At 38.8% G+C, this 16042-nt stretch overlaps 1 protein-coding gene across 4 annotated transcripts in view; it reads right to left on the bottom strand.

Annotated features, from left to right (window-relative positions):
- Nucleotides 1–200: 200 nt before the first annotated feature.
- The window catches only part of LOC126184856 (pancreatic triacylglycerol lipase-like), a 452695-nt gene continuing 436853 nt past the window's right edge, over nucleotides 201–16042 (bottom strand). For all 4 annotated transcript variants that reach the window (XM_049927467.1, XM_049927464.1, XM_049927466.1 and 1 more), the window contains 2 exons: nucleotides 12931–13134; nucleotides 201–1502 (listed from right to left, as the gene is read on the bottom strand). In XM_049927467.1, coding sequence (XP_049783424.1) covers nucleotides 1388–1502; nucleotides 12931–13134 — 319 coding nt within the window. In that variant the 3' untranslated portion in view covers nucleotides 201–1387. The remainder of the gene's footprint in view (nucleotides 1503–12930; nucleotides 13135–16042) is intronic.

The following is a 16042-nucleotide window of genomic DNA, read 5'->3' on the forward strand; positions in this document are numbered from 1 at the left end:
GGGATCAAATTAGTCTAATGTGCTAATTATTAGATAAATGCTGTCATTGTCTGAAAACCACATGAAGAAAACAACAGGAAATATAAAATGTATTGAGCAGTGACTGGAGGAGATATAAGTAGTTCAAGAGACAGACTATGACTGAATATATGTATATTCATTACACAATATCACAATTAGTTTATCATATATTGTTCAACAACAGGATAAAAATCACAGGCCTTACATCATTAATGATGTGACTGAGTATAAAATTAAACTATTTAAAATTTAAATTAAAAAATAACAATTTCAGTACATATTTCAACAAAACAATAAAATAACACACAAAATTGTAACAAATCTGTTACCAAGAATAAAATACACATGCTTCATCAATACAATACTGTAAAGCTATTTTTAACAACTACAAGATCATTGCAGTGCTCAGAACTGCACATTGTTAATAGTAACACAGTTCAGTCACAGTGAAAACATCACTGAATCTGTATCTCTTTCTTTTGTAAAATGTATGTAAGGAAATGACCATCATGACTGATTCAATATCAATTTGATTAATAAATCACATGAAGTGTATTTACTGGCTAAAAATGGCAATGATATGGTAACTACAATGTTTTGTACTATAACATACTTAAATACATGAAATACAGTTTATCTTCATCTCTAACTAACACACCAACATTAGCAGCTCTGTTAAACTCTCGTTTACATTACTGTAAATACTGAAGTGGTAGAAATTAGCTACAAAAAATAGTAAACATACAAAAGTTAGTCAGGTATTGTGCCACTTTCAAATAAACACAATAATATTTCTTCACAGGCAACAAAATCAATACAAAAATTACACAGTATCCTGATGGCAACTGGACTCTACAGATGCATTTCACCCTGTAATTTTTTACAGTTTTTACAAAACAAAGTGAAAAGTACTGCAGCACCCTGCAGATAAAAACTATTGAAATTTCACAATATTTCCTAAATAAAACTTGGCTGGACAATGAACACTGCAGTACTGATAATGTTTCAGCAGATCTAAACCATATATTTTACATGTCTACAGTGATGGTAGGCCATATTTGTATACTACTGATGTTTTTCAGCAAGGTTCAATATAAGCACATTTACCATTCATTCTAAAACTGTGATATCAGTCCAGTGTTTACAATCAACATTCATATAACATTACAGAAAACAATAGTAAACAACAAACGCTGCTACAATTTATACAGCTCTTACTTTCTCATTCAAAGGATGATGGCAAAATCACACACATGACAGTGAGTGCATGCAAGGGATTCAGATACACAATATATGTGTATAAACAGGTAATGGTGGCTGTGTTCTGCATGGAGGTAGTATTACACAGACACAGCCAGTCTGGATCTCAACTGGGATGATTACAATTGTCATAGAAAATGGCTGTTGAGCGTGATGCTATGTCAGCATAGTCCCTGTTGTCTGGTGTGCACAGTTCACTCGTCACTTCCAGTTCCCGTTTGCTGTAACAGGGTGACAATTGCATCATCATAAAATGTTACATTTTATTACAAGGGGTGTTCAGAAATGATTTCCAATTGTTCTGTTTCATAAGCACTACTCAGACTGTAGGCACATCCTCTTGTAGGATGATGAACTGATTCCAGTACATCACATAGACACTAGATGGCAGTTGTGAACAGTATGTCTAGTAATAGGGCAGCACTTGTTTGTTGCTATTTATAAATATTTAACTGTAGTGTATTATCAAGCAACTCCTGCACAAAGGACTGTTTAGAACTTGATCATCGAGTTCACTAGCGAAAGGGAATCCACATGCAAGAATATGAGTGCTGGTCACCTGTCAACATTGCAGACTCTGGGGAACACTGAGGTTGTGTGTGAATTGATTATCGCTGATAGGTACATAATCTTTGATGAACTGAAGTTGCAGACAGGTATAGGCTGTGCAACCCTGCACTTCATTATTCATGATGAGTTTGGTATGAAAAACATGTGTGCATATTGGGTTCCAAAGGACTTGACACAGGCCTAGGGGAAGAACTGGTGACAGGAAGAATCATGGTGTCACTACCATTCACCAACGAACAAAGTCTAGTCCATTCAATGGGAACATCCTGGGTGTCCCTGGCCCTAGAAATTTCATGCTGCTCCATCTGCAGGGAAGTAGATAGTCTCTGTCACATACTATTAATGCACTAACTTCCACAAGGAACAACTGTCAACAGCAGGACGTACTGTGACACCCTTGCATGACTTAGATGCAGGATGCAACGAAGGTGACAGGAAAGGTGGTCAAAAGGAGCACTCCTTCAGGATAACAATGTGTGACCCCACACCAGCAATGGCACAACTGCAAAGTTGACATTATTAGAGTCCCTTTCTGTGCTGCACACAATATTCACTGCATCTAACTCCATCTGATTATTCTTTATTTGGTAACATAAAGGACGTGCTGAGAGGTTTGTGACAACAAAGAACTGCAGGCAGCTGTTCATGAGTGGGTGGATAGTATCCCCAAACAGCAGGTCTGTGACACATCAATGAAGTTGCCAGGAAAGTGGCAGCAGTGCATTGATGGTGGGAAGGATATTGAGAGGTCCCATGTACATCGACTCATGTTCATTAATAAATAAGGTACAAAAAAGCTACTACTGTAAATCATTTCCGAATGCTCCTCAAATTAATTACATAACCCTGTTACGTGCTAGTTCTCTGTCCTTAGCAGCCTCAACATTGCTGTGTTGCTAGGTGGTAACCCACCTCCTTGATATTTTCCAGTACTTAAAACTCTGCTTAGCATTACATTTTGAAAGACACTTTTGCAAAAAACCTGTTTCCTGGAATAACTCCCAGTGGAGTCCTTTTATAAAATATTTAAAAATAGAGCTGAACCATTACTAGTGTGTTACTGACATACAGCTTTTTTATTGACTTTTTACACAATGGAAGTCTGAAGCTGTCTTATTGTCAGGTATCACTTCAGAATAACATTTACAGAGGTTAGACGTAAAGACTGTAGAGATTTATCATGGTAATTTGATAGACATGACTCACAGGAAAACTAAATTCTCACTTTCATCATAAAGATAATCATGCCCCTTGTAAGCCAAAGCACCATATCCTCCAGAAAGACAATTTCTTTGTCATGGTACTAACCAGTGAACATTAACACAAGAAGTCCTTACCAATATGAATCACAAACTATGTGCTATACACGACTGAAATAAAACTAGTAAGAATAATAAGGAACAAGGTTTTCAAGCAAAAATGAGATGGACATTAAGAGCAGTGGATAGAGATATTGATGTAAACACATACAGGATCTGATGGGGGAAAGAGAAGACCGATTTCAGGCAGTTAAGGCAGTTCTCAGTGCTCTATATGCTAGAAATGAAAATAACAGGTAGAGGTAAACAGTTTTGGTCAATTAAAGCAGATATACATTTAGTAGCACAATTAAACCTCCTAACAAGGTGACCAGTGTGATTAGATTGGTGTCTCTGAAGATAGAAAGTATGAATTGCAATACAAACTTCTGCAGAAGTAAGAAGGATTGGGGGAGTAAGTAAATGTAAGACTGTCAGAACAAAGCAGGTTTAAAATTCTTTCAGTCCAACCTCAGCTATCATATTCCAGGAACAGTACATATCACTATCAGTGAGTTCACAAAGGGCATTACAACATTCTTCATATGCCCAGTCACTACAACAGCAGAATACTTTCCTAAATGAAGAATCACAACACAGTAGTCACTTTAACCCACTGGCACACAATATTTTTTTAAATTGATGTTGTGACACAGCAGTACAATTATTTTTCAGTGATTTTTCTCATTTTTACAGCAACATACTATAAGCTGTATTAGAGCATTCTATTTATTGTATTTCTCTATTATACTTTGAAATATAATAATATACAGTTTGTCTCAGTGTGATAAAGCTTAAAATACTTATCCACGTGTAGGCAGATCTTGCACTCTACACACTCAAAACAGGATTCTCCATGCTGTCCTCAGTTGTAACAGATCTTACACCTTCTGGACAGTGCTGCTTTTTTGTCAGTTTGAGCATTTTTGTTGGAAAATATCCCCAGTACCTGCTCTGTAGTCTTAATGGATTTGTTCCTATGCTTGGGTGTCCGCAAATCCCATAATCAGGAAGTCTAATATTTTTCAGAATTTGTTCAGCCAGGTTGAGATGATAACCTGTGAACCTCATTCTTCTTTTACTGTCATTAATCATATTGTGTCCTATACTTGCACTGATAATTGCCATGTCCAACATATAAAAATATATATTTTATATCCCTTCACATATCTCCTCATAGGAGAATATAATGCTAGGCATTTGTTGCATGCATCAACTCCATCCATTCCTTTGTTATAATCGCTGATGCAATTAGGTTTCAACTTAGTCTTCCCATTTTTTTGCTGTTCCTCATACTCAGGTCAATCATGAATGGTTGACAGGATGTGCACTGGTTTTTTGTCAATCCATCTAGCAGCAAGAACTTCATTCGCTGATGCAAAAGTCGCTTCGTCTCTTTTCAGACCAAGTTCTTGAACTGTGGTGGCATGTTCTTCCTGTCTGGTCTTACACTTCCAACTACATAGGTCTTCCTCTCCAATAGCTTTAGAAACAAAGTGGGGGAGAATACGATTATCCATGTATATTGTTCTCCATTCGTCCAGTAAAGTGTCACACAAATCCAAAACAACTGTCTCACTTGATGGGGTGCTGACTACTTTCTTTTGCCTCAAGAGCTGAATAAATTTTAAAATTGTAACAGTATCCGTTGTCAGATGAGCATACTTTATATATTTTCAAACCAAATCTTGCCCTCTTTGAAAGTCTGTATTATACATATGGCAATCTGCCCCTGAATATCAGACTCTCATCAACACAAAAAAATACTGCAGGCTTGTAGACCCTTCGAAATCTGTCAAGTAGAAGAGTAACAACTGGCCTGATCTTCCTCAGTTTGTCATGATGCATACCTGCAGAATCAGTAGCAAACTGAAGATACCTTGAGAGGGCTTTGCATCTCCTAAAAGGCATGGTTTTAGGAAAAATAGGAGTCTGTATTATTTTCCTTCTCTATCAATTATCTTGTACAGAAGATTTCTCTGTTTGGGACTTAAGTACACCTAGTACAAATTGGGCCTTCATCTCATCTGCTGCCACAGGAAACCAGTGTGCTTTGTCAACCATTCTTCACTGTTCTGCATGTACAGTCATTTCTGCAAAGAAATTTGTTTCCTTGACCACCAACTCCAAGAATTGTGGTGTCAAAATTTGATCAGTTCCATGCAATTCTGATGAGTTTTAGCCCATGGATCTGTGAATAGTACATCTACCTCCCCTTCACTGCTGCTCTTGTTAATGTAAGGAGTATCCAAACATTTTCCTAGTTCCACTCATCAGTAATTGTTGACGTACTTCCACTACATCATCTCAACTGTTGAGGGAAAAATCTTCTTTGTCAACACAACGACTGCTGTCACTCACTTCTGATTTTGTGTTTTCACTGTTTTCAAAGTCTAGTCCACCATCAGTATCACTCAAATCTTTTCTTCAGGAAACTGAAGTATTCTCATGGCTTGGATTTCGTATGGATCGGCCATGTTGCATTACTGAATCTAAGAAAATGTGCTAATTTGCATTGTAATATTTAGCTGCAATTGAGCATTTTCATGCCATCTATTAACATGCTGCGTGGACTAAAGTTAGAACCAACAGTGATCCACTACATGCCAAAGCACCACACAACAAGGTGAATGCAGGGTGACAGCTGTACCCATCATTGTATGTAAGTGCAAGTGAGTATGATGACGGGTATGCCCGTCATTGTACACAAGTGGGTTAAGCAAAGAGATTCAAAATAAGTCAGCAATAAGGGTTCTCTAGAGGTCTCTGAAAGGGTGAGGGAGTATATGCTGTTCACTAGATGCTGTTAATGGACAGTTTTAAGGAAGTGATGGGTCTCCAGCACACAACTTTTTCAGGGTTACCCATGTACCAGTTATAACTGCTTCAACGATAACCCAGTCCAGTCACTTGAGAAGCACACATAATCCAGGTAGACCAATCAGTTTAAGTACACAAAAGCTAAACTCACTGAGGATGAAATGACGCACACAAATTCCTGCACAGCTGTATAGAATCAGGTACTTATAACACCACATTTAAATTCTCCTTCTCAAAATCAGCAATTATGAATACAAGACAAAGGAACTGGATGTTCAACATTTACTTAGCATTTTTAAAATATTTGTTATGCACTTAATTTACTTTCCTGCAACCCTCTCTGCCCCCCTCACCTTTCTCACCTCCAACATACATTCACACACACTGCTAATCACTCTATAAATTGTTTCAGTCCTAGCACTGTAAGTACTCTTTTGTTTTAATAGGGTGTTGCAAAGTGAATGATAAATATTTTATAGCTGGACTTTATATATAAATTGGAATTAACAGACGCAAACAAACATATATTTAGTTTCCAATGGATGTCGAGAGAAAGCTCCTTGAAACCGAAAAGGTTCAGGAATATTTACATGTGTCACAGAGGACATACACAAAATCAGCTGCTAAGAGGAGTTATTTTTGAAAATGTTATTGGAGAAATCAGTGACCAACATGTAATCTTTGCAATAAATTATAACTCTCTAGATCACAAGGCACATTTACTAAAAGGTGACTGGTTTCATACCTACAGCCATATTGATGGACAGTGGCTGTGTGTGGAGCAGGAACTGTAGAATGATGATAGTCAACTGCACTTTTTAACAAACGTGCGCTGCAATCTAGACTGTTATACTTTATTCTAGTGCTAAGAGGAGTATTTGACCTACATATACATTCTAACTATCACATATGTTGTAAATAGACGTGTAAATTTAATTGTTATGTATATTTGTGTAATGAGCAATCTTTTCACCAATTTCCTCAGTATAAGTCTCACGCATGTAAAAGTATGTTAAAAGCAAGGGCAGGTCACTCAGACCACAGGATGAGAGGAACTCATTTGCATTGAGGATGAAGGTAGACAAATCTGAGTCCTCAACTCGAATTCATCTAGCCATTTTCCAGATTCAAAGCTATTTTCCTTGATGTTAACTCCCACCTCACTGACTAACATTCCAAATTCAATCTATATAAAATTATCCAATAGCTGCAACATCTACATTTTAACAGCTGCCACCTCTTTCACATCAAAACCTCCCTTTCCTACAGCTGAGGCATTTGCAGCAAATGCCTCTGCTCCACACTAATTCTCTCAACAACTACACCAACTATCTCTTCCAGGCTCTCGTCTCTCACAGCCACCCCACAGATCTCACTCACAAATAAATCTCCTGCGCAGTATCCTCTTCTCAGCCTCTGACTACTACACTTCCCACTGCCAAAAACTTCAGAAGCACTGTTCTCGTCAACTCGTTCCATCCAAACCTTGGTTGCTGGAAGAAGGAAGTGAATTAGTCAGAATGTGAGGAGGAGGATACTGCCCAGGAAATTTTCTTTTAAATAAAATCTGTGGGGTAGTTGTATCTTCAACTATAGTCCCTGGCCAAATTATTAGATGCACTGCACATTTTTAATGTTATTTGTAATAATTACATGTTGAGTAATATATTTAATGCAATTAATCGGAAAATTTATGACAGTTATTCAGGGCACTTATTACATTGTTGAATTTTGTATCTATTGTTGCTAAGTGACATTGGATTGTTGACTTATTGCAGTTATCAATGTGCAGAGTACAGCGTAGTGGAAAGGACCTGTTCAGTGGCGTTCTTGCATGTAACTGGTGTAATACTATGTTTGCTTTGATTATCAATTTCATAATATTGACATCACAATTGATTGTTTAACAGCCAGGTATTATTAATTGTGAATTTTAACAATGGGTAAAAGAGGGGTCATTTCACCACATAAAAATTCTGAGGTCAAAGCCCTTGTTAATACGAAAATGTATTCCAATCGGGAAATTTCACAAAGGTTGGAAATGTCAGAAGCTAGTGTGAGGTGCATAAAGAAGAAAATTGATGCAGGTGAAGAACTGAGCCCCAGACGGAAGAGTAAATGTGGAAGAAAACTAATTTTCACCTCAAGGATAGAAAGATTTCTCAAAAGAATTTGCATAGAAAACAGATTTGCAACAACAAAACAGATAAAATTTCAACTGGAACAGGCTAATGTGACTGCATCTGAATGCACTGCTTGCAGAAAGTTGATGGATATTGATTTCAAGGCCTGTCAACCCACTAGAAAACCAAAGTTAACAGCCACAATGAAAGCAAAGCGTCTGAATTATTATTTACAATATGATATAACCTATGTTCATTTATTCATAGTACATTAATTATGTTTCTTGATTTTTGCGGGTATGCTTCAGCGATGAAAGCATGTTTGAAATTTTGACTAACAAATCTCAGTATGTGTGCCATTGAACAGGAGAAAAATTTCATTGCGACTACAATATTCAGACCATAAAATATGCAACTAAGGTGATGATTTGGTCTGTCACCTGTGGCAAGGGTACAGGATGTCTTTATGTGGTTAAAGGCATAATGAGGGAAGACCAGTACAAGAAAGTCCTGCAAAATCAGTCAATATCACAGCTCAGAGAATGGTTCCCAAATGGGGAATGATTTATTTTTATTTCCCTGTCAAACAGACAGGTCAGTTAAATCCTTTCTGAAGGAAGAAAGTATCCCTCTGTTAGACCAGCCAGGTAATAAGTCCCAACATGAACCCCATAGAAAATGTATGGGAACTACTGAAGAGGGCCATGGCAGAATATGTTATCACACCAAAAACACAGCTCTTAGAGAAGATCACCCATGTCTGGTATCATCATCCACAAATGTGAGACACAGTACAGTCCTGCATCGACAGCATGCCATGTCGTATTAAGGCTCTCATAGCTGCAAAAGGTGGCTCAACAAGATATTAAAACTAATGTTTTCACTTTTACAATATTTTAATTTTTGTTGTAATTACTGAAATAAAACATTTTCAACAAATACTACATTTTATTTACTTGTTATAGCATCTTAGTATAAAGTAGACTACACATAATAATTTTCTCACAATTTATGTATTAAAAAAACAAATTTCATTAGGCATAAATCAAAGTTTGCTTAAAAATTGTAGTGCATCTAATAAATTGGCCAGGGACTGTACACTGACAGAAAAAACTCCTGGCACCAAAAAAGGAGTTGTGCAAGATAAACAAAAGTTAGTAGGTGTGTTTCTACATCTGGAAGATGACTTTATTCAAATTTCATGCCAGTCACATAAGAGTGGCACTAGTAGTACGATTATGAGGATGAAAACCAGGTTTACTTTAAATATGTGCTGTAATGGTCATAAGCATTACTTACCTTTGAGACTTGACATAGTGAGCTCATGTTAGCCACGGATGCTTTTGTGACAGTGAAGACACGATTATCATCAGCTCAAAGAGTTTGAACAAGGTCATGTAATAGGGCTACAAGAAGCTGGATGTTCCTTCCATGATATTGCAGAAATACCTGGCTAGAATGTAGCCACTGTACTGGATTGCTGGCAGCAGTTGTCATGGAAAGGTACGATTGCAAGAAAACTGGGCTCTGGAATGCTACATAGCATTACAGAGAGGGAAGCCCATTGAGATCATTGTATGGCTGTGGCGCACTATACCACATCTGTAGCAGCAATTCAAGCAGCTGTTGGCACCACAGTGACACAGAAAACTGTTCACAATCAGGTACTTCAAGGACAGCTCCAAGACAGATGCCCTGCAGCATGCGTTCTACTGACCCCAAACCACTGCTGTTTGTGACTGCAGTAGTGTCAGGCGAGATCTCAATGGAGGGTAGATTGGAGGTCTGTTGTGTTCTCTGATGATAGCTGGTTCTGCCTCAGTGTCACTGATGGCCATGTGTTGGTTAGTAGAAGGTCAGGTGAGTGCCTGCAGCCACATCTGGAGTTACGGTCTGGGGTGTGATTTTGTATGACAGCAGGATCTCATGGTTATCCCATACACCCTGACTGCAAATTTGTTTTTCAGTCTAGTAATTTAACCTGTTGTGCTGCAATTCATGAAAAGCATTCCAAGGATTGTTTTCCAACCAAATACCACTGTTGTAACCCAACATGCCCTACAGAGTGTCGACACGTTGCCATTGCCTGGTCAATCACCAAATCTGTCTCCCATCAAGCACGTATGGGACACCACCAGATGACAACTCCAGTGTTATCCACAACCAGCATTAACCATCCATGTATTGATCAACCAAGTACAACATGCACTGAACTCCAGTTCAAAAACTGACATCCAGCACATGAACAACACAAAGCATACACGTTTGCATGCTTGCATTCAACATTCTGCCAGATACAGCAGTTATTCATGCACCAGTGTTTCACATTTGCAATTGTTTTTCTTGTGCCTGCATTAACCTGTGATCTTGCAACATTAATCAAAATATGTTACCAGATAATTATAGTCCCAAAATTTCATTACTCTGCATTAATTATTTCTTGATGTTGAGATTTTTTCCCATCAGTGTACATTAAGATACAGAGACTATTGTAGTGTCGCAGAATAGTAAAGAATTGGAAACGTGGAATATTGTCAAAGTTTCGTGGCCTATACCGAGAGCCAGAGGCAGTAGGTTAGCCAAGAGGTAAGAGGATTGCATATGTATCGGAATGTGTCATCACAAAGGGGCAGTGGCCTGGATACACACAACAGGCGACAGAGAATTGCTTAGCACACGGGTTTGTGTTAGACGGAGACTTTCGTAGAGTGTAAGACAGAGGTATAGCATCAGCTGTACTGAATTTCATAACTTTGCGTAAGTCTGTCGTAACAACATGTAACTCTGTCACAAGAACACCTAAGGGGCGAGTACGACAGATAAATCAGCAGTATAAGTGGAACGAATGCATTCATTACAAACGAGCATGACGAGAGGACGTCGCTCGTGCTTCCTCTAAATATGCCAGCTTTGATAGCAACAAGGCTCTCGCAGTTAGACTTGCAGTTAGATGTGTACTGGGTCGCTGCTTAGCACTCAACTCGGTGATCGACATGTTAATCTTTAGTAAGGAGATGTTGCAGTAATGGCGGCCCATCCAGCAGCAGACGTGAGGGGACAGTACCAGCTCTGGTCCTCTCTGCTGCTGCTGTCAATCATCAACCCAGGATTAGCAGACATCACGGTAGACTCGCTCGCCACCAATGCTGACCATGTCAGTGAGCCGTCATCGAGATCGTGCGGGACCTAGGCCCTGTGCATCCATCGTCACAACCGGGTGAGTCGATGACGCTGGGGCACTGCAGCCCGTTCCACCCGTCCACCGTGGATGAGCCACCAGGAGGAGCAGGGAAGAAGATGGGGTGGGATAGAGTACACTCCACACTACGAGAACGCTTCTCATGCCGACAGCAACGGGACTCCAACCCGGAGCCTCCTACGCGCAGCAGCCTGCTGTCCCCCGCCGAGCCACGCGCGGCCAAAGTAAGGGCATTCCACCGCTACGTCACAGCACACGGCACTGCGCTAGCAAGACTGGTGCAGGCCGAAGCTGGTGTCATCGCTCCGAGTCAGCGAGGACTGGGGAAAGGGTGTTGATATCACCAAGCTCAGCCGGCCTGTGTTACGTGGGCCACATTTTACTCAGCAGGAATAAAGGTGTCATGAATTAATAATGTTTCTTTGGCATTTCTGACGCGTCCACAGTCATTTCCTAGCATCCTGACAACTGGAGAGGTCACCGCTCGGCTTCCAGTCCACTGTAGGCAACCGGGACCACCGGGGCACCTACAGTATTTATTACAGAGCATGAGGCACATTATACTGGATGCAGAGCCCTAGGCTGACACATATAGAATTTTGCATGATACTAAGGGAAGGGTGTCTGTCTCCATAGCTGAATGGTTAGTGTATATGGCTGCCATGCAGAGGACCTGGTTTCGAGTTCTGGTGCTGCCAAATATTTTGGTGGGGGCACTGGTATATGATGCACTCAACCCCCTGGTACCAGCTGAGAAGCTATTTGAAAGAGAAATAGTGTCTACAGTCTGGAAAGGGCAAAACAGTCAGAAGGGCAATACGCCAACCACATGCCCCTCCATACTGCATCCATATGTTGCTGACAAGGCAGAGGACAACACAATAGCTGGTCAACATGCCTTGAACCTTCACGGCTTAGATGAGGAGCTCTCAAGGGCGAGGAGATAGGAGCATTACTGTTATATTTGATAATTACTGGGTAACTGCAATTGCTCAATGAGTGATATTGGTCATGGAGTGCTTGTATGACCTACAGTGGAGCACTACTTTATTGTGTATGACCCACAGCAGATATGCCTAGGAAGGGACACTGAATGTAAACAAAAGAGTATTTTTAACCCTCAGGTGAGGGTCACAGCATTTCTGAAATGTCCTAATTTGAGGTCTCTCAAACAAAGGTGGATAATATCTCACAGAAATCTCTCTAGAAAATTCCAGTTACAGTCTATCTGGGTGGAATCAGCAAGTAGCCCTCACCAGCTACATAGCATTCCTATCGGAGCATTAATATAAAATTTGACTAGTAACATTTCACAAAATATTGCAACTGTGACTGGAATAGAATGAAATATTAATATGTGGCATAGCAAAATGTACCCTCAGCAAGCACCTTACAATGCTTTTCATCATAAAGACACAGATACAATTATTGACATATACTATGTAGAGCAGTGTCTTGTCTTTAGTGATCATGCAGACACAATTACATCTGATCTGTAGAGATCACGAACATAGAATATGATTACTGTCATAACAAAAACTACAATGGAAACAGTCATTACATGGGTACCGCATACCTCTACAAGCCAAATATGTGTATGTCCATATGTAAGGATACTTTTAGATTGGCTCATACTTACTTCCTGTTATTGATATCCACTTCTGCAACCTCTATTTTTGACACATATAGATGATCATTACACCAAAAGAAACAGAGAGATCGTGGCTGCAGAACATCCATATCATACTGCCAGTAAAACTCCACTTTGCGAATGGGTCCAACATCCATTGGATGTGTTACAACAAAAGTTCGGGACTGCCCATGTTGTAATTTCACATAGCCACTGCAACAAAGTAAGTGTGTTAAACTGCAGCTTATATTCTTAAAATACAACACCATGAAGAGAAATTATTGTAGACAGAGATTAGTAATAATTCCACTGCTCTTTTGAACGTGTCTAAAGAATGTCCAGTCTCTAATAGAGCAGATTGTTCTAACCATTTATTTTTCCACAGAAAATGCTTTGTCTGAGTTAATGCAGTTACAGAAAATTATGTTATTAAATAATGAAAAAAGGAAGTAGCAAAAATTAATATTCTGGATGAATGCCAAAGCAGGTCACAGTAGTTCTATTTTGTATGCATGTTAAACTACACATCTTAAATAATTTATATTTACAAACTTAAGAAATTAGTGTTTTAAGCTGAAATTATTAGTGCTAAAACAGCACTAACTTGTGGAAATTTAAACCAATTAAATGAAAATGGACATTCTACAACTATGAGCTAAATTGTTTAGTCCAACTTTGTTGGAATTGGTGAACTCTGAAGTATGCAGTCTGAATCTCACATAATTCTTGTGTCATCATAAAAACATTATGTCATTTAACGAAATACTCACTGTTAAAATTAAAAGGCAGTGAGTACTATAGGCTAAATTGTGGTAAGACAGTAACTCTTTACCTCTTTGGTTCTTAAAAAATTCTGTTACAAAAGTTAACTGGATATGACAATTGCAACACAGCACAACAGTCATAACATTAATGAAATAGACTGATAGGATTACAGTTCTGTTAGCTCTTCAACCAAATGTCTATTGAACTACTCGTGTACTCCACAAGCAAATGCACTGTATGTTATGGGGGGTATATAGTATGTATGCATTATAATTTGGCACTTCATGTATGTGTTATGAATGGATATGAGCAGTAATGGCCTTGCACATGGACTACTGTCTCATGCTAGATAGCATACAAAACAAAAATGCACCCATGTTTCTTTGAAAGCAGAGGTGACAGATGGAGGAAACAATTGAAAATGTGATTTTATATAGTCAAAGCTGAGATTATTGCTACAAACTACAAAACACTACTATACAATGTTATTACGAACACAACTGTTTGCTAATAAGGGTTAGCAGTGAATTAAAATAAATTAATACTGCCTAACATCTAGCTACCTGGTACACCAGCATGTATTACTGGCATCTTTGTTCATCTGTGGATTACTAACAGGAAAAACAGCAGTTGATATGCCCCTGTTTATGCCTTAACTTCTCTCATTGTACCATCATTGCCATCATGAAAGATGTGCGTCAGAAGGAGAGCTATTAGGATTGAGGGCATTCTTCCCTAAAAGTCTGGACGAGCTGGTCACAGAGAGAGCTAACATCAGCCAGAGAATGGTGATGATCAGAGAAAGGTGGGTAGACAAACAATCAGCAAGTTTAATACTGGACCTTCAAGTTATAAGGAAGGCCCTGCTGGCAGCTACTGCCTACAATCTGTGCAGTTCGCTGCAATTTATGGCTCATAACCACATCACTGCTGACTGGGTTCAGAGGCCACTCTTAGTTACTTCATATGGCTGGCTGTAGTAGTGAGGACGAATAACTTCACATGTGTTGTGGGAATTATGATTCTTCCACAACTGACAGTGGTTCTCTAGTTTGTAATTAGGTGGAGAGATGAAACCAGAGGCCTCAGATCATTCTGCAACAATCACATACACAGATTTCTTGGCCTCCCCTATCAAGTGGAGGACCTCCCTAGTACGTCAAGTGCGGACTATACACAGGAGGTAGACACTTGGATAGTAGGGTATATTGTCTCTCATGAAAAAACCACAAATGTGTGAAAAAGGCAATTTTGATTTATATGTATTGGCAAGTTGCATTCTTTGAGTCCTCTATCATAGAAAAACCTTGAATGAGTTGCTTTAGTAAAATATATATATAATATTTCAATGCCACAACAGTGAATAAACCACATCCTAGATTGTGGTACTCTGTTACAAGCTCCCATAGCATTTTTCAAACATGAATGTGCTGCATACATTAATCAGATATGCTTCCAATTTTTTTTACATGTGATTACAATCATGTATCTCATCATTATTTATGTCACTTCACATGTAACAATGTGTTGATAACATTTCAGCTGTTCGTTTAAGAGCTCAGTTCATTATACACCACATTATTATTGGGCAAAAATGCATTTCTACATCATAGCTGCAATAAGACTGCACAAAAGATGTACAAAAATCTGTGATGGTACTGCTGATCAAGATGAACCTGGCAGACATAAACAATATAACAAACTGTTGAAGAATGATGATGATTGTACACGTAAGGTGGAATATTCTGAGTTATCTTTCCATTCAGCTGCAAGAAGGTATTTCAATTCAAGCCTAAATATCACATTAATGTATAATGACTATAAAACTGAAAATGAAGGCAACTGAAAGCCAGCATATCTTCCAAAACCCCATAAAATATTCCATGAGTACAATATTTAGGATTCTTTAGACTGAAGGATGATCTGTATTGCAAATGTACCACATTTAATTCACTGCCCAAAAATGGGAAGCTGTTGAAGCAAGACAATCATGACAAGTATTTGCTGAGAAAAACGACACCACAGAACAACCCAATTGATGTGGCCATAAATTTTTATCAACAAGCTGTGTTGAATACCTCAAATACTCCTTGCTAACAAATAGTCAATATGAGGAAACCTGGCAGTGTATAATTTGACCACACACAATCTGAGAAATCAAGATGGCACTAGTAACTTGTGGAATGAGAGGATAAATGGAAACTGCAACATGTGTCTATGACTACATCATGGTGCTAATAGAAATTACAAAAGTAAGAATAATACCAGTTGTCTGAGGGGTTCAGCTGAAGAAGTCTGCCTTTGTGTTTATGTCTGTCACTGTGCAAGAATCATCCAAACTTACAGTCAACTGACT

This window comes from Schistocerca cancellata, chromosome 4 (genome assembly GCF_023864275.1).
Source record: "Schistocerca cancellata isolate TAMUIC-IGC-003103 chromosome 4, iqSchCanc2.1, whole genome shotgun sequence".
Lineage (NCBI taxonomy): Eukaryota > Metazoa > Arthropoda > Insecta > Orthoptera > Acrididae > Schistocerca > Schistocerca cancellata.